The sequence below is a fragment of the Topomyia yanbarensis genome, chromosome 2 (genome assembly GCF_030247195.1).
Source record: "Topomyia yanbarensis strain Yona2022 chromosome 2, ASM3024719v1, whole genome shotgun sequence".
NCBI lineage: Eukaryota > Metazoa > Arthropoda > Insecta > Diptera > Culicidae > Topomyia > Topomyia yanbarensis.
In genome coordinates this window covers 57,133,637-57,157,264 of record NC_080671.1, presented here as the reverse complement: position 1 = coordinate 57,157,264, position 23,628 = coordinate 57,133,637, and the positions used below count along the sequence as shown (strand labels likewise).

At 39.0% G+C, this 23,628-nt stretch overlaps 1 protein-coding gene across 1 annotated transcript; it reads right to left on the bottom strand.

The window, feature by feature from the left end:
• Window positions 1-382: 382 nt before the first annotated feature.
• On the bottom strand, window positions 383-17,449 carry LOC131685657 (uncharacterized). Its single transcript, XM_058969525.1, has 2 exons — window positions 16,211-17,449; window positions 383-1,794 (listed from the first exon to the last, which is right to left on the bottom strand). The coding sequence occupies exons 1-2, from the start codon at window positions 16,678-16,680 to the stop codon at window positions 561-563; spliced, it is 1,704 nt and encodes a 567-aa protein (XP_058825508.1). The 5' UTR covers window positions 16,681-17,449; the 3' UTR covers window positions 383-560.
• Window positions 17,450-23,628: the final 6,179 nt, after the last annotated feature.

Genomic DNA, 23,628 nt, shown 5'->3' with positions numbered 1-23,628 from the left:
AGATAATTCAGGAATCCTGGGAATCGAAGAGGGGCATTTAACCCCGGTGGGGCGTATTATACCCTCTTACCCTAAGCGTTTCTTTTACATTTCGAACAGCAACAGTTTATCCCATCCGTTGTCGTTGAAATTTTCTGAGACAAAAAGTATGTGATGGCATGTTTCGTCGGTAGGTTAGGAAAGGAAGTAAAGCCTTTGGCTCCAGTTCATGTATTGGTGGGCCGATAGCTAGGGTCCAGATGGTGAAGTGATCTCACTGGCGTCGTTGATAGTCACTCAGTGTGGACAGAGGCCGACGGAAAATAAACAAGAATAAAAAATATTTTGAAATAGCACGCAACTAAATTCTAGTGACATGTCATTTTTCTCTTTTTAATAAAAGCTATTTTGGTAAAATGCTAAAATCATATATTTAATATACCATCACAAATAATCGTTACATTTTGGTTTCACTATTTACAGAACGTCACCCTACAGATTTTGAAATACTTTAAAAAGTTGCCTTCTACAATCATCCAGCATACATATTAGGTACTGTCTGAGAGCATTCTCTCGCCGGTTCATCTGTCGTCAACATTACAACCAATCAAATTTTCTATGCTAAACCCCTTGGTGTTTCCGTATTTGCGCTTTCGACTCACGAAGTCGAATCCAACTAGTTTAGTTTCTGCGTACGTGTCGACTACGTTTAATTCTTCATTTTCCGCAGCTCTTTTCAAATTTTCATACCTTCCAGTAATGGCATCTGGCAGGAAATGGCCAGTATCCTCAAAACTACTCATGTAATAGTTTTTATGTGACTCTCGTTGATGATCTGGGGATCCACTACTAGCTTTATCGGAATTATCATCGTCCTCACAGCAATCGTCATCGACCTCATTCGGAGGTTTCGTAGAATCATTAGGTACATATTCTTTAGCAGTCTCTCGTTCCGTCGGAGAATAGTGACCATTACGAATTGTATATGATTCGGTTCTTTTCTGCATGGAATCATAGTCTTTCCCCAATGATTTGTAATCATCATCACTTTCCACATCAATTTTATCATCATTTGATAGTTCCAGATCATAAGCACTGGTATTGTCCCCAGTGCCGATGACCGACGGAGAGCCCCTGTTTCGGTTAACACTCACCGGATACCGGTCATTAGGGATGTTCATAGGAACGTTGCTGTTGGTTTTAGTGAAATAACCACTCATACTATCTCTAATAATTGAACTACTGTTGTTATTGTTATTGCACTGTAAGCTGTTCACACTGTCTTCGTATGATCCACTGGGTCCACCGCCGTCACTATTGTATCCGTGGAAAAACTTGTTCATCGCACTGGAAATCTTCAAACTGTCCACATTTCGCTGCAGGAACTCACTGTTTTCCATTACGGCCGCGTTCAAATCATCCATTTTACCACCGAACAAATTCAACTTGCTATCCAACATGAAGTCAGCTCGCGTCGGAACTGGCAGCCCATCACCGAACCCGGCCATGTTTGCATGAGGTGGGAACTGCATCGGTATCACCGGAACCGGTTTTCTTATCCAAAACGGGGCGAAAGGATTGAATACCGCCGGGAAGTTCATCCCCGGTGGTATTGTTGTGCGTTTGTAGCGTTTCCGCCGGCGGAGAAAACTTCCGTTATCGAACATGTCCTCTGCCAGTGGGTCCAGCGTCCAAAAGTTGCCCTTTCCTGGATTACCCGGCTCGCGAGGTATTTTGATGAAGCAATCGTTCAGGCTCAGGTTGTGCCGGATGGAGTTCTGCCAGGCGGGGAATTTTTCCTTGTAGTAGGGAAATCTGGAAAATACGGGAAAATTGAAATTGTTTTAATTTTATGATTACTGGACATTTGATGCCTATGAATAATTGAAAATATATTGCATGATATAAATATAATTGGATAATGACCCCAGTTCCGCATGGTATCATCGCATCACCGATTGTATATGTTTGAAAAGCGCTCTAGCCCGCTGGAAAAGATAAGGCACGCTATTCCTACGAAATATACTACATTCACGATTTGAAAATATTATATATTACTTCTTTTCTAGCACAATCCATAGAGTGGCGAGTAGTTGGGCAAATTAAACAATCCTTGCAAAAATAGTTAGTGTTTAGACTTTCCTTTTTGGCACATACACTACATTCGTTCCAATTAATTGTTCTTAAGTCCATATTCAATAAATTCCACTTGTTCCACGAAAGTTTCGCTTGAAATTGAGATCATTTGAGCATACATCGAGATGACCCTTAAGGGGGGATTATCATAAAAACGGTCATAATCCTGTTGAATTCTTGCGTGTGGCTTAAAACAAGTGCACATGTTAAAGGCACAACCTTTTTGTATTTCGAAGAGTTTTTTTATAAGTATATAGTTTCTTTTATCGTGAATAAAATCTAGGGGATTTCGAAAGAAAAGTTGTGTAAGCTTTGGGACGTTTATATCTCTTGTTATACTGAATGGAAATACATTAATGCTTCGATTATATCACGCATATATCCATATATGTATGCATGATATTATATTATCGAAACATTACTGTAATCTATTTCTTCGCCATTTTGTATTACATTTTTGAACAATGAAAAATAGTGTTTTGAAAAATCTTCCGAAAAAGGTTCGAAAAAAGTGAAACTTTCCAGTTCATCTCGGCCAGAGCTGTCAGTAGGGGAGAGTGAGGACACTTGATCCTTGGGGATAATTGATTCTCTGGCCATATCTCCTAATCTGTACGCATAAAGTTATCACAATATAAAAAGAAAATGAAGCATTTGGTCATTTCTGATGTTTAAAAAACAAATCTAATGTATTATGTTTGGTTTGAAAAAGTTGTATAATATTTTAGAAAATATGTGTTCAAATCCACCTCGAAGATCTTTTCACAAATTTTTTGAACGGTCGTATGAGATAGTCGAACTAATTATTTATGAATATTTTCAAGTACGATTACTTTCTAACGGCTTATGCCTAAAAAACACGTTTTTCGAATAAAAAGTTTCACTACACATGCAAAAAAATATAATTTTGTTCACCTCATACAACTGGTATCTTTGATCCCTGTAACCCTGGGTATTCTTGATCCATATTATTATTTCTCTCAAACACTTTGGAAATCTTTAGAAATAGAAAAACATCATTTTCACGACGTACCTGGCACTATTAATTGATCTAAAATGTTTGTTTCGTGAACAAATAATGGTATAAGTTATTGAAGGTTGAAAAAGCCAGTTAAACAACATTGATTTACCGCAAATACTTATATCGACTTTCTACTGTGGTTGAAAAATTTTAACCGTGCATCTAAAAAGGTAGTCTTATTAATTAATTTGTCAGGATAGGTGGTTAGCTGAACTTTCGTATCTATAGGTCAGAGTGCTTTGTTTCTTACTATTACCACACGTTTTTACAAAAACCTTGCTTTGGCATGATTTTCAAAACTGTTCTTATTACTGACATAGTATTCGAATTTACATTTTTCATAACTCTTACAATTCGAATTGACTACAAGATGGCGAATTTTGCTACTGAAATTTTTATTTCATTGAAAAGTTATGAGCAAAAAAACAAAAGTGTGATCAAGTGTACCCACTCTCCCCTATAGTGCCCCGACCAGGAGAAAATAGCTGGCCAATAAGCCGAGCATACTATTTACTGGTATTATACCATAACCTAGTATTAATTGATTATTAATACCTAATTGAGGTATCAAGCAGGTATTGAAGAAACATTCTTTAATACCTGCTTAATACCTCAATGAGGTATAATACTTTATTTTAGTATTATTTATGTATTCCAGTGATTTTTACAAATACCAAATCAATACTTTATTGAATACCTCCATACAGTGAATTTTGTTATTGGAAGGTTGAAAAGGTTTTGTTAGCTCGTTTCATTAACAACTAGTTATTCGTAGTACATGTGAGTCCTTTTAATATCTGGGAATTATTTGTTTATATCCAGTTCCCTTATTTTTTGTAAGCTTCAAAGGCACTTTGAACGCAATGTGAATTTATTATTTAATTACCGCAGAAGAGATTTATCAAATACAGTAATTTCAGAATAGCTTGTTGTAAAGGTTTTCTACTACTATTTTTCGATACTCTGAATAGGTGGGATATTTATGTCTTTGACAAAGTTGTTTGAAATAGCATTTTCGAAAACTTTGCTGGAGACATCAAGTCTCGACCCAAATTTGGTTGAAGAGTAATTCTTGTCTATAATTACTTCTAGGAGGATTAACCGTCAAAACTATTCTATCAGCAGATGAACAGTTTTACGTTTTGAAATTCTTCAATGTTACTTAACATCGAAATTTGGCAGTTTCGAATGAATGTGATCGTGACCGTTAAAAATTTATCGAGCATTAATTTTACTTTTCTTCATTAGTCAACCTCACAACTTGCAGTACTAGTACGTAGCACACAAAATTTTAGTACGCCATTCATTGCATCCTGCTAAGAGGCATAGTTCATATAGTTGATAATACAACAAAAATCCAATGCTCATAAAACCGATCCTGACCTGCTAGAGACAAAATTACATCAGCTTTCAACTAGTTTCTGAAATGTTATTCTTGTTGTTAACCATATTGAATTGTTGTCTAAACTCTACACAATCTAAAAAGATACATTTTCAGCAAATGTTGAAATGTATGTAAGTTTTCGGTAAACAAGCTTATGTTTTATATGCAATCAACCTATTAAAATTTAGATTCCCATTCGAAAAATTATCTCTAATCCATATTTTGAAGCATCTTTCCAAAAATGAGCTCATAATAATTCAGACAGTTATTTTATTTTACATTGAAGTAATTTGACAACTATGGGATTTTGGCTAAGAGATAAGTAACAAGATCCCCTTCCCATAATTTTCCAAAAGTTCTCATGACGCTTTAAACACAGTTCTCAATGTAGTGATCAGAGAATATTTTTCCAAAAATATTTTGTGGAATATTAAATTAAATTCGTCAGCATAAATTTTTTTTTCAATCCAATTAATTTTGGTTTGGGGGGGTTTTAACCCCCACCCCCCCCCCCCCCCCCTGGCTACGCCACTGGACTGTACAATACCGAATGGTGGGGGAAAGACGACATATTCGTATTGGTTATGCCAGTATGAGAAACCGAACGGAATGGAAAGGCATGGCACGAAAACGAGTATTGCGTATTCGTGCGACTACACAAAAAGATCGGTCGGTCGGCTTTTTTCATCATTCGTTTGACAGTCATTGTTCTACCAGCATCAGCAGTAGCGGAGCAATGGTTCTTTTCAGAACCAATTATTTGTATTCTAATGAGAAATTTTAACTGAAATTTCCATTTTTCGTTACGTGACAAATACATTTTAAGCAAACAACTTCAAAGATCTGTGATACTTCGGACATGTTGCATCAAATCTAACGATATTCAACGGAACTATTAGATTTGAAATGACATGTTTGAATGAGGAATTTTCAAATTATTCTTTATGATAATTATGGTGGTTCGGAAAAGATCCTTTGATGCTTGTACTGAATTCAAAGATTGTTGGATGCTACTGACTTCTGTCAGCATGACATGACTGGTGTAGAAATAGGTCGTCAACCGGTTATAATTTTACCATTTTTGTCTATTGCCGATATCAAATTAAACCACGGGATCAATAAAATGAAGTCTAAGATATGAAAAGTCCGAAATATATCTTCTACTTTCTACATTGACGTTTTTCTTAACCAAGCTAAATAACACTTATCAGTACTAAAAGCTGCTAAAATGTCCGACCTGTAGTCACGACACTCCGGTTATGTCACAGACCTTACCCCCGCATCTTTTTTTCGTTGAAATATGTTCGTTTATTTAGGAGATATTACCGCGCGAAGTCGACAAGTTTTTAGTAGTTAGTACTTTTACAGCATCCATCCATCAAAATAAATTTAAACATTACGCACATGAAAGAACCTCATCTGCTGTTACAACAAGACCGTCCAGTATTATATTTGCAGGAAATAATCATACGAATGCTAACAGCTGGTAATGACTAGTTTCACATCAAACAATACATTGTCTCGGGCAGAATTTTATACCCAGATGAAAATAAAATCTTTGCAATCAGCAATCAGTTGAATAACTTGAAATAATGGATCATTTATACCTGAAATTGCATTGCGATATATTTTCAAGTTTATGTTTCAGCTCATTAACATAATGTAGAAAAAATTTGAGTCCATTCGAAAAGTTTTATGACAGTTTGCAGGAACTTTTTGCAAAGGAGTCGAAAAAACTAATGTTGGCATATTCTTAATTTTGATTATCACGATGGTTGGTCGAGAATTATTGGCATATACTCTATGCCTCAAATTATCCCAGAAATCCTCATTTGGACGCAGTTGTGGTACATTTGGAGGGTGCAGCCTTTTGTACAAAAGGTATGCCATAATCCTCCAATGCGCCAAAACTTTTTGTAGGCATATGCTAGATTGGGCGTTCGCTGCCATTTTGATCACATGGTACCTCCTAGCGGGACGAAATTAACACTGGATGTTTAAAATAAGTGTGCCTAGATTATGACGTTTAGTGTGGTGCCTTGCGCAGGGTTGCCTTTTTGTTTTAATGCTGGAAGCGTTGTCCAAATTTCATTCTGCATACGTTATGTGAATGAGGCTAATTGGCAGATATTTCAAGAAGGCTGTTTTATTTTAATTAAAAGTTAGATTTAAAGGATTGTTCTTAATAAATATGTGCACAACAAGCAAAAAATATAACTTGAGCTTATTTTTGCACATTTGTTTTTGCCAAATATATATTGTTATTATTCCATATGCTTGGTTCGATACTAAGAGGTGCGAAATTGGGTCACAATTGGCTCTGCCGTCATAATAGGCTTTCATTATGACATCATCCCTTTGGTTTGCAGCAAGCATGTTTCTCGCATCTCGCATTCTAATGTCAGTGCTAGCGCCTGCTTAGCTTTTCGCTGTCACCCTGTAAGCATCCTAAGGCCATCTACAGAGTGTGGGTGAGCTGGGGCTGGTACTGACATTGCAGTGCGACATGCGAGAAACCTGCTTGTAGCAAATCAAAGGGATGTTGTCAGAGTAAAAGCCGAGTGGATCTGCTCCGATTGCCAGCTTATATTCTGACAGGCTCAAGTTGATTTACTGCAAACAGCATCCTAATATCTGTACCAACCCCAGCTTAGCTTCTCGCGGCCACTCTCTTTTGGCGGCCTGCTTGCTAATCTGCTTTCAAGGTTATCTTGTGCGTTTTCCGTCTCTCCGAGGTATTGGCGTTTTTGTTCTTCTTTTGTCTGCGTGCGTAAACAAGCATTATTCGGCAGTAGAGTAGTAGTATTTATTTACTTGTGAGCCGCCTAGATTCCGCTATATAAGTTAAGTATCGCTATTATATTTTATTACCCATTTTTGTCGTTCCTACCCATCTGCACTGGGCAATAGACCCATTCAAAATGACTTCGTTGGATATTCTCAACTGAGCCCTTCGTGATCTATTTGAGCTTTTTCGAGTTCGCTGTATTCGAGGGAGACAGAAATATTGAAACTTCGCTTTGATAAGCTTCGGGTGTTCGTATACAGTTTCAAGCAGGCAAAAGATATTGCTTGTTACGGCATTTTACGAAGGAGTACAGAGTACATGTACCAGCTAAGCAGGTTGAAATAAGTGGGGTCGTGTCCGATTTGAGTTTAACTTGTGCGGATTTGCTGATATACGGGGTTGGTTATTTTGAAGATCCCATACTACAGCCAGTGAAGATACTGAACTGCAATCGATTGCATTCAGCATTAGTCGCAGCTGACGGGAAGAGGACCTATGTCAACTGAGACTCTTATGGGTTGACCCTCGCTGGGTCTGCTCCACCTAACTACATCCTCTTTCAAAAGGTTCGCCTATCTGTTCGCCTTTTTGTGCCACGGATCACGAACTGTACTAATTGCAAACAATTTGGACACACCTCGATCAGAAACACATAACCGGAAGATTTCAAAGCTATATCTCGCGTTGTTACTTGTTATAATTTCTGTTATTTTAACTACTATCAAGACTGAAATTATAAAACAGCTTAATACGAAAATGGTACTATTGTATATTTGTGTTATTGCATTCTAATCGAAATAGCCACCCATTTCAACAATAAGATTCGTCATGAGAAAGGAGGTTGGAATTATGTGGATGATTCATCGGGAAAGGATATAGCAAAATATCCCTACTGTTTAGGAAATGATCTGCCGACATATCTCGCGTACAAACAGCGCATCTTCGAACAAAAGTCGGACAAAACCTAAAATGTTGCCTAATTTGACTGTAAATGACGTGTTAAGAAGGACTGAGCTCATTTTGGATGTCAAATGTCATAAAATACTAGATTAATTTTTCCATACAGTGTCAATGAACTTTTCTTATGACTATGATCCTATTTTTATGGTAGATTATCCGTTTCTGTTCACCAATATCAACAATATCATAAAAAATGAAGAACACTACTATAAATCCATTGTCTAACGTGTTGGTTTACTGTGGATTCTCTTATTAACTGGCACAAAACACCATACGCCTCCATACCAGTAACTAAAATTTAAGCTCTCCTTAAACACGTTTGCACACTGATGTGCAGAACGAGACCATGATATTCGAAATGTAGAGGTAATTCCCTACGAAATCTGATTGTACAGACCACCTAAAACATTATTAAACGAAAAAATCATAGTTCCAAGCAAATTCAGCGAATATGTTATAATCACAAACCAAGTTATTTCGTTTCCCTACAAAATGAAACTAGGAACATTGTGAGGTTTTGTCCGGCCACCAGCCACTGTGCAGCTTGAGAGGAAAATTGGTCGTTCCCTTCAGAGACGCTCTAAGTGATGTTGCGCAGAAATGCTGCTTGTCTCCAGACGAAAGCGACTTCTATGAGCCCCAGGAGGGAACATTTTCTGCTGCGCCTACGAGCAATACAAAAAGGAGGATCATTTCCTACCCTCAGGGCCGTCGAGAGCCGCGCCGGGCCCCAGGGTTCGAAGTACTGACGGGCCGTACCATATATGACTTCTTATTTCAACATCGATTAGAGGAACTATACAAATGCAACCGTTTCAATTAAATTTAAATTAAATTTTTTATGAAAATTGTTTATTTGATACGATTCAATGCGTTAGCTTACCAGAATCGTCAGTATTTTAAATAAGTAATAGATGAAAAAAATAAAAATAATAAAGGAATATTTGTTTGTGGCTGGCCATTAGAATGACTTGCGTCCGATTTGCCATTGCAATTGGAAACCTTTTTTGCGACATTGCCATACAGTCCATATCGCCATCGTTCATGCTCCCTTGACGCACGTTAATGCTACCATCGTTAATGCTGCTCAGAATCCGAGCTTAGAAAAATTGACATCCCTTCGTGAGCTTGAAAGAGAAATAAAATTCTATTTATGCCCGCCGCGATGAATCGAAGGTTTGTTTGTTTTCCTCGTCCATCCGCTCTGAGATCATCAAGCAAAAGTGCACCAGATATAGATTATGCAGTTCAGTTATGCTCGAAAATGTAAAAGAACTTCTGCCTTCAAACTGTCCACATAATAACAAATGAATGCTTTGGTTTGTGAATGAATTTATATTTCCTCTGCACTCAACCATTCGATTCTGCATAAAATTTCAGTCAGTTTGGAAGTGAATGAATGAGGGAAGCATTGAAACTGAATATTGAATTCAGCAAATTAATCATAAATAGGCAACTGAATGTAAAATTTCGCACCACTGATGCTGCCTTGTTTCTTATTGTTGGTACATGTCGATGATTTTGAGGCACTGGATGCAGCTATTGCAGTTGTCACTATGACCTGAACGAATTTTCTTTATTGGTTTCTGAACATGGTAAAATCGGTTTTGGAATCAGTTGTTACATTTGCGCTAACATTCAGAGAGAAAACATTCCGAATGCGATGAATGGGATCCAACAGCGAAGTCTGCTGTTAGAAAGACTGAGACAGAGAGTTGTGAGAGAAAGAGTTTCAACTTTTGGTGAATACTAATAGGTAGAATAAGTATCTAGTTCATTTCCCACATTTTTCTGCATCAAATGTGTACACTGGAACCTTTATTTACGGACCAAGCCAAGGGTTCGTAAATTGAATTAGTTCGTTTTTTGGGATTTAGATCGTAAAAAATTCGCTTCACATTCTTATCAAAATTCGTTGGTTGAGCAACATTATCGATAACCCTAACAATATGGGTATTTCCGGAACGGGCTTGACAAGTACATGATGAAAATGGATATTTGGCACCTTTTTGAAATCCAGGATGGAGACTTCCGATTGAACAATAATCTCGATAACCCTAACAATTTGGGAATTTTTGAAACGGGCTTAATGAGTAGATGATAGAAATGGTACCTTGGAGTTATTTCAAACAATATCTGTATAAAATATGAGGGTATTTTTAAGCGGGTTTGCCGAGTAGATGAGCGATGCCCTTTTGAAGGCCAATATAGCGTCTTCTGGTTCAGAGAAGTTTTCTATAATCATATCATCCGCATCACAAATCAATATACCTATATCTATTCTATGATTATTTTTTTCGAAAATGTCAATATTTTAGGTTATAGAGATGTCTTAACTGGAATTCGCCATCTTGGATTTCAAAGTGGCTTCATTCATTGATTTTCGTCATCTACTCGTCAACCCCATTCCGAAAATATCCAACTTTTATTAGTAACATTAGCTAAGAATATGATAAATTGTAAACAACTTCATACTGTACACTTTGACAAACACTTGCGATAAATGAAACCAGAATGGTTCTATTGCACTGTTAAATGAATCTAATTGGGTTACGTTCACGTACTTCAGAAAACCATTGGAACGATTGGAACGTAGTTATTATTATTGAGAGGGAAAAACCCGCGGGAGTGGATTTTCAAAAGCTCCTTCTCCCGTAGGCACAAAACCTCTATCTTTTAGGTATCAACATTTAACAAACAAACCAAATGATACAATGACTAACACTAAATACTGCTTAAAATAAACACTTCTTAAACTCTATCTTACATAGGTAAAGTATTAACATTAACATAAAAAATTGGCTAACACTATTAGGTTTGGGAAAGGGTGCGCGAAAACAATTTTTTTAAAGAAGTGCGAGACAAATTGAAGTCAAAGACATTGTAACATTGATTGAACATGCTACTGACGGGTTCATTTTTGCCATAATTAGTACGAGACACTGGAAGACGGACAAAAGAGTAGGAACGAAGGTTTCGGAGGCGAATATCAATGTTGAGAAGACGGAGTAAATCAGGGCAGTCAATGCGAGACAATAACAGATCAGAGACAAAAGACGCTTTGGTCACATTGCGGCGCAAAGACAGTGTTTCAAGACTAATGAGGTTGCAACGATCTTCGTATCTGGGCAGATTGTAGGGATCGCTCCATGCAGGTGGCGCAGCGCAAAACGCACAAATTTACGCTCAATACTCTCGATGCGTTGATGCGGCGTATTCCAGTGTGGAACGAACGAGCGAGCAGTACAACGTTTTTAAGCACTGTACGTTAGTGAAATGCTTAGTAACCCTAAAAATAACTCCTAGATTACGCGAAGCCTTAGACGAGATAAAAGCAATGTGATCCTTAAATGTAAGCTTTGAATCCACAAGAACCACTAAATCTTTCACTGTAGTTTCTCTTTTTAATTTGTTTTGCAAGATAGTGTAGTCGAATGTTACGATGGAGCGTTTTCGTGCAAACGTAATCACAGAACACTTCGAGGCATTCAAAACCATCCTGTTAGTCATGCACCAATTAGCGAAAATGTCTAACTGAGATTGCAAAAACAAAGCATCAGAGTAACTTTTAACTATATAGAATAACTTATAATCATCGGCATAAGACACCTTGAAGCACTTAATCAATGAATCCAGATCGTTTATGTATAGAAGGAAAATATAAGGACCGATATGGCTGCCTTGAGGTACGCCGGACGTTACGTCGAACGATGAGGATAAATGATTCCCGATTTTAACAGACATTTTACGGCCTGACAAGTAAGATCGAAGCCATTGGTTGATTTTATTGAAGGCGGCCGACAGATCGGTGTATATTGCATCAGCCTGCAATCGATCCTGTAGCGAGCGAGCGATAAATGAGGTGTAGGCTACTAAATTAGTGCAAGTAGATCGCCTGGGAATGAAACCGTATTGAGTTTCTGAGATGTATCTAGAACAACAATGTGTCAAAAACTCGAGAACGATGAGCTCCAATAATTTCGATAGTGCACATAAAGATGCGATTCCTCGGTAATTGGGAACTTCGCTTTTTATAAACCGGAAAAACGTAAGATGATTTCCAGATGGTAGGAAACACTCCGGAACTTAACGATATATTGAAAACGACGGACAGAGGTAGGCAAAGCGACGACGAGCATTTTTTAATGATAGATGATGGGATTCCGTCAGGTCCAGGAGTGTTAGAACACTTGAGTTTTGTGCAAGCTTTTTGTACAATATCGGAAGATATCGTGAAATGAGGTCCAATACTAGTCCTACGGGGAATGTTGTCGGCTGCTGCGGAGACTTGTTGATTATTAAGAGTATCATTGGTAAAAACACTGCTGAATTGTTGGCGAAATAACTCACAGATGTCCGGCAATGAAGTCGCTTCTAAATCACCCAGCGACATAGAAGTGGGTAAACCTGATTCACGCCTCTGTTCATTAACGTAATTCCAAAACTTTTTTGGATTGTTACGAAGGTGGCTCTGAATACGATGAAGGTAGGAATTCAAGAGAGAGACTTATTAAGTCTCTTGTAACAATAATTTAAGAAGATATAATGATTCTTTAGCATATCGGTTCGGTATTTCGAAAACTTTTTTAGAGCTGACCTTTTGGCCGATTTAAACTTTTTTAGTGTACGATTCGACCATGGAGGATATTCACAGCCATGATTGAGTTTTTAGGAGTAAACTGGTCGATAGCATAAATCAGTACGTTCGAAACAATTTCAGCCGCTGCGTTTGCATCAGATTGTGGCAAGATTTCATTCCAATTGATACGAGACAAGAAAAGGTGCATTCCTCGAAAATCTGTCATGCGATAGGCATATGTCAGTTTCTCACTGATATCTCCAAATGTACAAGGTACACATTTTCGGAGAAAACAATGAAGAGCAGGGTGGTGTTGGCATAGTTTAACGAGAGGAGCTGGAGCACGACAAACGGCAAAGTGATCGGAGAGCTCCTGGCTTCCAAAGCAAAGATCCAAAATACAGTTGTTGTCATTAGTGACGTCACATAGTTGAACTAGCCCCGCGGTGCTGTAACCGTCGAGTAGCTGAGTGATACACGTGTTAGTTGATGAGTGTGATGAGTCTGGGTACAGAAATGATGTATTATTGCGAACCCAATTAATGCCGCTAAAGTTGAAGTAGTTGATTGTAATATATTTGCAGTGTCGACAGAAACAATAAACTTCATCAATTAAATTAAAATAAATTCCATTCAGTTAAAAATGCGGGCCCCCAAAACAGACCCGGGCCCCAGGGTAGTTGCCCCCCCTGACCCCCCCTCTCGTCGGGCCTGCCTACCCTAAGCATCGTTGTAAAAATAAGGAGTCTCTTCAAGCTCCTTCAAAAATAACAGCTCGAGGAAGTACTGGTGAAATTCTTGTCTCAGGATCCCGAGCTTAGCGAACGAGTTCAATCAGAGAAAGAAACCAGTGCTGGCTTGATAAAACTGGAATTGAGGAATTATCACGAAAATCGATTTCTTTAAAATCTTAATAAATAATTTGAAATGCGATGCATTTGCATTACCATAGTAACAATTGAGATTTTATGATAGTTTTATAGTCACTGATAAAACTTAGATTGCACTTGTAGGGTGCTATAAAACTTCAATTGTTACTTGGGTATGCCATACATGGCTTACTTCAGAAATAGACCTCAACCTTGACGCTTTTCATATTAATCACTTTGATCGAGAAGACTCTTACGGAGGAGTATTTTCAATCGAATTGACGTCCCCTCGACTCCAGGTATTGAAGGTATCGCTTGCCAAACTAGAATTAAAGGTAAAGGACTTAACATTGCTTTCACATACATTCTCCCTATAGCCTTAGTTGGCCACCGACGGCTTTGCGATATTGCGAAACTCCGCCCCGCACCGATGCTGATTTAGTTGATTTGAACTCCCACGGTACGACGACATCTTCATAATGATTATCGATCTATCTCACTTCATGAGATTTGCGACAAATTCAATATTACCATTTTGAACACGTGCGAAATTACAAGGATTCCGGTTCACCCAGCGATGCGGTTAGAATCGATGTCTCATTCGATGCGATGCGTTGAACCCGTCAGTAATTGAACATTTAGAGAAACTTGTCGAGCTCGATTCCCATACCCGACTTATGTTTATTTATGATATTTATATACGTGCACAAGTAATCCCAAACATATTTTGTAATATAAATTTCGAGAAGTCAACTGTAATAAGATGTTTTACACCGACGGATCAAGTTTCGGCAGCTCCATTGGCTTCGGTATATTCAATCAAAACTTCGCCGTATCAATCAAACTCAGCGATCATGCTTCAATATTTGTCGCAGAACTCGCTGTCATTCAGTATATTCTTAAGATTAATAATAATTTACCCACCGATCATTACTTTATCGTTTCGGACAGCCTCAGTGCAACAGAGGCTTTTCGCTCGGCGAAACCCAGAAAACGCATGCTGTATTTCCTGGGGAAAACATCGAACCTCGTGTGTGCCTTATCTGTAAACTCGTACAAGATTATCTTGGTTTGTGTCATCTCATATTGCCCCACTCCAGATAATGAACAACCGGGCTCTTTCGCTATGGCGGGAACTTTAAAAGATGACATCTACGAAAGCCCATTCTGCTTCAGTGAATTTTTCAATATCTCTCGTCAGAGGACGCCAGAAAGTTGGCAGACATCTTGGAGCAATGGGCAGTTGGGACGGTGGCTACATTCTATCACCCCGAAGGTATCAACGAAACCTTGGTTTAGAGGAATGGATGTGGGTCGCGATTGATTTCATGTTATACCTCGGCTCATGTCCAATCACTATACATTAAACGCGCATCTTCGCGTTTTGGGTTAGCGAATAGTGGTTTCTGCGCTTGTGGCGACGGCTATCACGATATCGAAAATATTGTCTGGGCATATGACAGGTATTGTACCGGCAGCGCCAGGATCCGAGGATGTCCCGGTTCGGGATATACTGGCAAGCTGCGATGTATCTTATATGTTCCTCGTATAAACTTCCTAAAAACATCACTGTACAGATTTTACCGCCCCTTTTATTTTTCCTATCATTCTCAGAAGTGTCCTCATCCTCATTGATGTACAAAACATCTCTGTCAAATGAGTTAACAAATATGGTACCTACAGCACAAATATCACACGCGAAACTCAGTTTGTTGGTAATCAACATCCGAGCCAAACCACGAAATATTCTGGAGGAACCCCTGCCGGTTGGAGGAGATCACCCGGCACCTCAGTACATGATGTCTCCTTATGAAGGCCGTCCGAGTCTGTGATGGATGTCGTTGATCTCCTGTTTGCAATATTTTGCTATATTTGTAATATTTTGCTTCTCCCTGATATCTCTTTCTCCCCTGTTTCTGCTACCCAGATGTAGAAATTCACCCCTCCCCCCCTCCTGAATATCTTCCAGAAGCATATTTGCCATTCCTGTTTTTCTAGTTCCGAATGCTAAATTCAATAATCTCGTTAAAAATTGCCCAACTGTTCTACTACTCATCAAATAGCTCTAATTAACCCCCCTAATCTTAAAAAACTTAATCGCTCCATCTAGTATATCGAATGTAAAATCGTTCTCCTTAGTTTAATTTAATCAACTGCTCCAATAATCTTTCTTCCAAAAAATTCAAAGTGCATTACTACTCATAAAATACTTCTAATTGACCCCCGCGCCTCTCCAACATCATAGGCGACGCGTGGTTTTATTGTCAACCTGTTCAATATACTCAAAATTGTCGAGAGTGTATTCTGATGGTTAAGAGGCTAAGATTACCCATTCGCCGCATATTCAAACCCCAGCCAGGCAGGATTTTTTAGTAATCAGTAGAATCGTAGCACTAACTCTGCGCTAAGAATAAGCTGCGAAGTTGGTTCTATTACTTTGTAACTGAATCTGGGCCTCATTTTATTTAACAGCCAGTCCAGCTGGTGTCATTACCTGTTCATTATAAAGTCACATATCCCGCTAAGTGTGAGCTTCTTCTGGGGTGACTGCAGGATTGCCATGGTAATTAGTGCGATATACGAGTAAGGTGGCTTCACCAATGCCTGGGCGCGTGAAGACTTAGTACTTCCTGTGCCATTGGAACTGTTGCCCGTGGCACCATCACCATCGTCTTGATGATTGCTGTTATTGTCGTTTGAAGTGCTGCTAGTAATGCTTCCGCTCATTGTAGTGGTATTGTTGGTACTAGTGTTTCCGTTTGCGATACTCTGAAGATGATGGTTATGATGTTGATGCGAATGATGACTATGTTGCTGATTGGTAGCATTGGCAGCGTTGCTGGGACTTTGAACCCGGTGCATAGATTCATGGGGGTGGTGCATTGCAGGAACGACGGCTCCGCCAAGTACAGGTCGTAAATCCAATGGTGAAGGCGAAGATAGTGGCGAAGCAGAAGAATGCATCTCCGAGGCAAAGTTGCCAGTTATTCGCACTTTAGGTTTCTATTGCGAATTTTCGTAACTTTTTTTTCTCTCAATCGTATTTGAAACAACACAACAACTTAACAATTGATCTCCAGTAAAATCACTAGCAATTCTTCAAAATATTCAACTAACACTTCCACTTGGTATTATCCTCTAGAATAAACCATTCCGGTTGATGACAGATGTTGTACTGATTCCTTGAAACACACTGCTTCCACCAAGTGTCCAACACCCATTCTCTGAGATTCACATCATCCGGAGCCACCACGTCGCATGTCAACGTTCGAGAGAAAAATGATAATGTTATTTTAACTTTGTGGAAAATTGTGAAAATTTTGTGCTCACGTATGCATGATAATGGCGCGCGCGTCTGGTGTATGCAAAAACTCGTAACTAAATGTTATCTATTCGCTCAGAAGACTCTCGTTTTCTCTCTTCGCAACTACGTCGATACAGGACACCAATATTTTCCCTCTCGAGTGGGCCACCGTACAGTAGCTCTCACCCCCAGTACGGTTGAGCATCCGTTTGCTATGTTGTAATAATTTCTCTTTCCGCCTTGAACGCGCAACCCTCGTCTCAACAGCCTACCAAGCCCAGGCACCCGAGCAAACCTCACCCAATCCCATCAAGTGAGCCAAAATCGGCTGCGAGATTGTATTGTAACCTCCACACCAAAGTACCAATCCCAGGATAACAGCAAAAGGCGCACACAAGAAAATCTCCCTTCCATCGTTCCCCTCCTTGCCGTAATCGACCCTCTGTTGTAGAACGTGAAATCTCTACACTGACTGGCGGGGATGCTGGCTTCAAAAACTTGTGAAAACTGTGTTCCTTGCTAAGTAAAACATTTATTTTAGACAAAACCACGCCAGCGCCAAATGCGAGATGGGATATTAGTTAAACGGCTGCCGGGGCTTGCATATGTATTGAGTCGAATCCCTTCTCGAACCGGCACCGACAATGTGAAAGAGAGGAAATAATTGGGTGTGTCTATAATTCATACGATTGCAGGACATGTTCTGGTGCGAATGAGAGGACACTAGTCACGAGCTAAAGGTATATAACACCGCACGAGCAAACTAATACCACTACAGTTGATGGACTGACATTATTGGGGTGGCGAGGACGAGCAAACAACCCTAATGCTCCGGTGTGACTTGCACATTTCCGCCATGGTTGTCACAATGAAAGGAAAATTATGTTTCTTTGTCTTTTGCCGTTGTTACGTCTGGATTCCAGGACGTAGAGTTTGGGTTTGGAGCGCTACCTACCGAGACGCATCAGATTTTGTTTTACAAAAACACACCGATATTCCAGGGTTGACTGATGTGAAAATTTTATTGCATAAATTAATCTTGATAAAATTTCAATTGTTCAATTTATTCGATTGTTTTCCAAAACAATCACTTATGAACTACTATTCTGTAGTTCTGTTACTCCTGGTCACAGAGAACAGACGTCCATCTTCAGCATTCAACTTGTGTAAAATCTTTAACGGTTTCGAAGGTAGTTTGGATATCTAAACCAGGTGCGCTACTGTCGTCATGTTTTTTTGTGGCTGAGTGCGACAGAATCGACAGCGGTTATTCCTCTACCCAGTCAAACTAGTCCGGAACCGATTCGGACTTCCAGCATGAATTCCAGCTCAAATGCGTCAACCGATAGAGACGGAATCGGTTGTTTTCTTTGAGCTAGATTCCATGCTGAATCTATCCAGGATTTCGAACCGGTTCCGGAATGGATTTGAGGGATAGTTGGGATAGGTTGGTGTGGCGGCGCTAATGTTTTTCGTATATTAATTCAAATGTTTACACACGTTTTTTAAATATTTTTGTTCGATCATGGATGTCTGTTCTCTGTGTCCTGGTTGTTATATACATATTCATTAAAACGAGTGCCCTTTCTAGCTACCATACGACGCACCACGGTGGCTGGAGGCTGGTCAAAACCTCAAAAATTTATTTTTGAAATATTGATATTTTGTATTGAATTATGTATATTCAAAATATTATGATCATTGGATAAGAACACGATTTTTAACATGAGTTTAAACGTGGCAAAGTCCGGACTTTTTAATGATTTTTATTTCCGAAACCACAATTGCTCTGTTCACTTCAAATGCATGTTGCTCTTTTGATTTTGGTCCGATTTTAGCACAACTAGTTTCATTGTGTAGAGGAACGAATGAACTTGGTTAGCGAATAAAATGCATTCGGTAAATTTGCTTGGAACTATGACTTTTTCGTTTAAATATGTTTGAGGTGGTCAGATCAAAAATACTTTTTTCACTAATGTATTCTGTACAAATTTCGGAACAATTTCGGAACGGTCACATAGTATACATTCTATGGAAAATAACCTTCACTTTTCGAATATCATAGTATCGTTCTGCGCCTAGAAGCGCAAAAAAGTTTAAGGAGATTTTGAAGCTTTGTTGCTGATATGGAGGCGCATGGCGTTTTGTATAAAATAGTTAGACAATCTACAGTAAACCAACACGTTATACAATGGAATTAAAGTAGTGTTCTTCATTGTTTATGATATTGCAGACATTGGTGAACAGTAACGGAAAATCTATCATGAAAACGGGATTATAGTTATAAGAAAGGTGCAATGACACTGTATGGAAAAATGCATTTAATATTTTACGACTTTTGACATAAAACATGAGCTCGACACCTCAAAATTAGCTTAAATTGTGATTTTAAGCCAAATTAGGTAACATTTGAGGTTTTGTCCGACTTTTGTTTGAAAATCCGCCACTGTGCGACGGTTTCATTTCACCACTACTGCTTCGTGGTCGAAACTAGAGATGGGCGAAACAGTTCACTTCGAAGAACCATTCCCGACTGAACAGTTCTGTAAAAAGAACTAGTTCAGATGAACCGTTCTTCCGTTCAGCTGATAATTTACTTGCATCTAGCGAATGTCTCTCAAAACATTCGATTCTTGGAGAGGAACCAAACAGATGCTTCCCAAACTATTATACCCCTGTATGCTTAACAAGTTCATCAAGGGTAGCGATTTCTTCATGATGTATAACTAGAGAAATAGAGAATGTGATGAATCGTTCTTCGCCGGTTCCATTCTGGGAGAGCACAGAGAGCGGTTTGTGGGACGGCAAGTCGGTTCATTTTCATTCGTTCGCCTAAAAATCGGTCCGAGAAATTCGCCAAACGGCTTTAGGTCAGGTTCAGTTCATTCGCTTTGAAGAGAATTGAGAACTACCGTTCTTTTAAAAAGAACTTCCGTTCGCTCATTCTCTTCGAAGAACCAGTTCACTTGAACCGTTCGCGAACGAATGGCCCATCTCTAGTCGAAACATGATTCTAGGCATTGTGTGTACATACAAAACGAAGAACTTGGGATTTCTCCTAACGCAACGAAAAGAAACGAAATTTGTGTTGCTGAAGTTATTCGCAAAACGAAATGTCATTTTCACGTAAAAAGTTCGAACAGTTGCGAAGTCTTAAGAAAAAAATTTTCATTTACATGAGATTCTACATCAGGCCGGCGCAAAAAAAAATCACAGTAACACAAATTGTTCTTGGAGCTAGCGTCAATCCGGCGCTAGCTTAGTCCTAAGTTAGTAGTGGATTCTAATAAGACGAATCGAGTATTAAGTTTTGTTTGTGTTGTTGGTTTTCTTTGTGATAATTACACACTGAGCTAATGTGATCGGAAACTACTTCTTGAGAAAACGAAAAAAATACTAGAAGGTGATCAAAATCAAAGTCAGCATGTGTAATCAATTCGCTACAAATGTGACTTTGGTCTGTCAAAACCAAATCAATTGATTCCTTACAGACGAAGCCCGATGAGAGGGGGAGGCAGCCAGGTTAACTGCCCTGGGGCCCGGGTCGTATTTGGGGGCCCGTGTTTTTACCCGGAAGATGGGCGAACACGTCCGGTATTCATCGAAGAGCAAAAAAATAGCAATAGTAATTTCTTTGTAATCATTCGCCTTATTAAATTGTTAGATGATGAAAGCGTAAAAAAATGAAAACTTTATTTGATAGTTGACATTTGTTAAACCAAACGCTCTTAAGGGAATTGTCTACTTTGTGTACAAGTTTAAAATACGAGTTTTATTGCTTGAATCGACGGAAAACTACAAAATATTGCGAAGCCAATTCAAAGTATTTTCGAAGAAAGCAATAGAGCGTCAAACAGAAATGCGAGCCAACGGACAAACGCATCCGTCCTCTTCTACGTTCGCTTCTTTGCTGGTGGTGCCGGTTGTTGGCTTGGAGTCACTGGGCGTGATTGTTGTTGAGTGAATATTTGTTCCTATCGGACCCGTAGGTATTTGTTTTGTAGCCGTTTGTGGTTTGGCATAAGATAACGGTGTGGTGTTTACGGTTATAGTAGGTGGGCTTTTCTTAGCTGCTTTTGCCCAAAGTTTTCCATGGTGCAGTGTCTTTTTGTAGAACTCGCGCATAGGAATCTACCATGGTTAACCAGTATTGTCTGATGAAACGTCCCATTTTTGGTTGATTCGCATAAAAGGTTTCGTATGAAAAAGTTGGCTTATACGGAAGCATTCTCACCACAAGAACAACGTTAGGGACACCCGGGAAATGCGAAGTTACAGCTCTTATGGAAGCCACTTCTCTGTATCGTGACATAAATTTGTTAATCACGACGTCAGGTGCGTGTGTAGATAATTCGTGTAAGCACATATCTCTAGAGCCCTTGCCTATATGTACGGGAATGATGTTAACGTGGCAGCTTTCGTTGGTATGCTGCACGTTGTTCCGCGAAACAAACGACTAATGTTTGATATGGTGCATATGCAGGGCTTTAACTTCTCCCGGATTGAGCACAATCTGCATATTTAGTAATTGTGTTACTTCCCGAGTAGCTGGTCTTACAGGACATTTTCCAAAAATCAGTAGCAACACAATTCGTCTGCACTCGTTTTTTGCCGTGTATCTATAGCGGAACGATTTTTAGTTTGTACTATGGGCGAGATGAGAAGGTAGACCGACCTTCATTAACCGGTGATTAAAATGGATAATTCTTGTATTTTTATAGCAAGCTCAAGGAATTTTTCTTCTAAAAGTGCATTGTGTTGATATAGAACGGTGATTTTGGGCCTCGCCAAAGATGCGTGTGATGTCTATAAGAACCTAATTATAATGTGCAAAATAGAGAAATCAAATCAGTTCAGTCCATCCAATAGCAGCAGTACTAGGTAGCCCACTGTACTTACAGTTGTTTAATTTGAGTTTTATTATTGCGTTCTGTGTCTATATTGTTGTCGGGTGCTACATATTCTCACAGCGTATCAAAACAGGCACCTGCGTTAGACGTATCACATTGTTTATTAATTAAACCTGCATAAAATCTACGATTAGAAATGATTTTATTGGACTCAATACGAGATAAACTTATGTAAATTGAAAATCCTTTTGATTTAATAATTTTAAATGAGACTTTCGAAGTGGTTCTTCTACCTTCTCATTTTGCTTACAACAAAAGCTAGGAGCTGCTCCATTACTACCAGCAAAAAATTAATCCGTGTGTCGCTTTGTCTGCACAGTAGAAACCCAATATGTCGAAAAATATGAGTGACGATTACAAGCAGAAAGTGGCCTATTGTGGTCAAACAGTATTCATGTTTACTTCTAGAGACGGTCTTTAAGATCTATTGTTAAAAGTACAAATGGAGCTAAAGATGGCCCTAAAATGTCATCATGTTAGATATAGCGTTCTGATTATGTTCCAGCTTCAATGCACCTAAAATGTAAAGAATTAAATCTAGCACTATATCGACATACAGAACATAGACATCGTGCTAAAAAGCTTTTGAAGATAAATGCTATGAAGCTTTTATAGAAAACTCTAAGTGCAAATATAAATAAATGGCTTAACACCTAAGTGCAAATATAAATAAATGACTTAACACCGACCATATTCAATATTGTAGACAACATTGTGTAACAGGATGGTAGTAGAGTTCTCCCGCTGATATGCATGTTGCATTGCATGCAGCGGGTGCTCGCCCAAGCTAACATCCTGAATATAGTGGTCGATTAAACGTTCAACTGATTTGAGAAGGCAGGAGGTCAGACTGATCGGTCTAAAGCTCCTCCTCATAAGTGACGCGGCCACCTTTTGGAATGAATTTGATAGTTATTTCTCGCCACGCTAATGGAATGTATGCTGTTGCTGGACTATAAGTAAGAATATTTTTCAAAATATGCTTGAAGTGTTCATATCCTTTTTGTAGTAAAACTGGATTGATTTCATCGATTACCGGAGACTTACGGAGCAAAACTTTCAATCGCTCATTTGATCGATTTGGTTATCACAATTCTACGAGCAAATTTCCAAGAATCAGAACTAACTGAAAAGAACTCAGGGGCAGTCGTCAGTGATTGCTCCGTACAGCCTGTAAAGTGTGTGTCAAAAAGATAGTTGAGTACTACATCTTCGTCAGACGAGTATTCACAATTAGCAGTTCTAATTGAACTGGCATAAAAGTCTTCCGAATTCGAAAGTAACTTATTTAACCTACTAGTCTCGTTGAGATTTGAGACATTTGTGCAGAGGATTCTCCAACCACTTCGCTCAGAGCATCGAAGGGTATTCTACATAACCTTTTGTGTCGAACGAGTTCAGTATTCCACCAAGGTGTTCCTCTAGAAGCACGCATATTTGGGAGTGGGCGTAGCGTATTGGTAAATCGATTGCCTTGTACGCAGCGCACCTGGGTTCGAGTCCCGACCCCGCACATAGGGTTAGAAATTTTTCCTAAGAGATTTTTCTAACCCGAAGAGGCGAATGACCTTAAGGTTAAAACCTCTATAATTGAAATAAAAAAAAAAGCACGCATAACTCGAAGCGGACGAGCCTCTTGGTATGCTGCTACTATGAGTGAGCTTGTTTTATCCACGACCTGATCTGATAACGAAGATT

Coding starts and splice junctions, on each gene's coding strand:
- LOC131685657 (XM_058969525.1), bottom strand. CDS start 16,680: ATGCATTCTTCTGCTTCGCCACTATCTTCGCCTTCACCATTGGATTTA. Junction 1,795..16,210: donor TGTGACTTTATAATGAACAG/GTAATGACACCA, acceptor CGTATTTTCCAG/ATTTCCCTACTACAAGGAAA.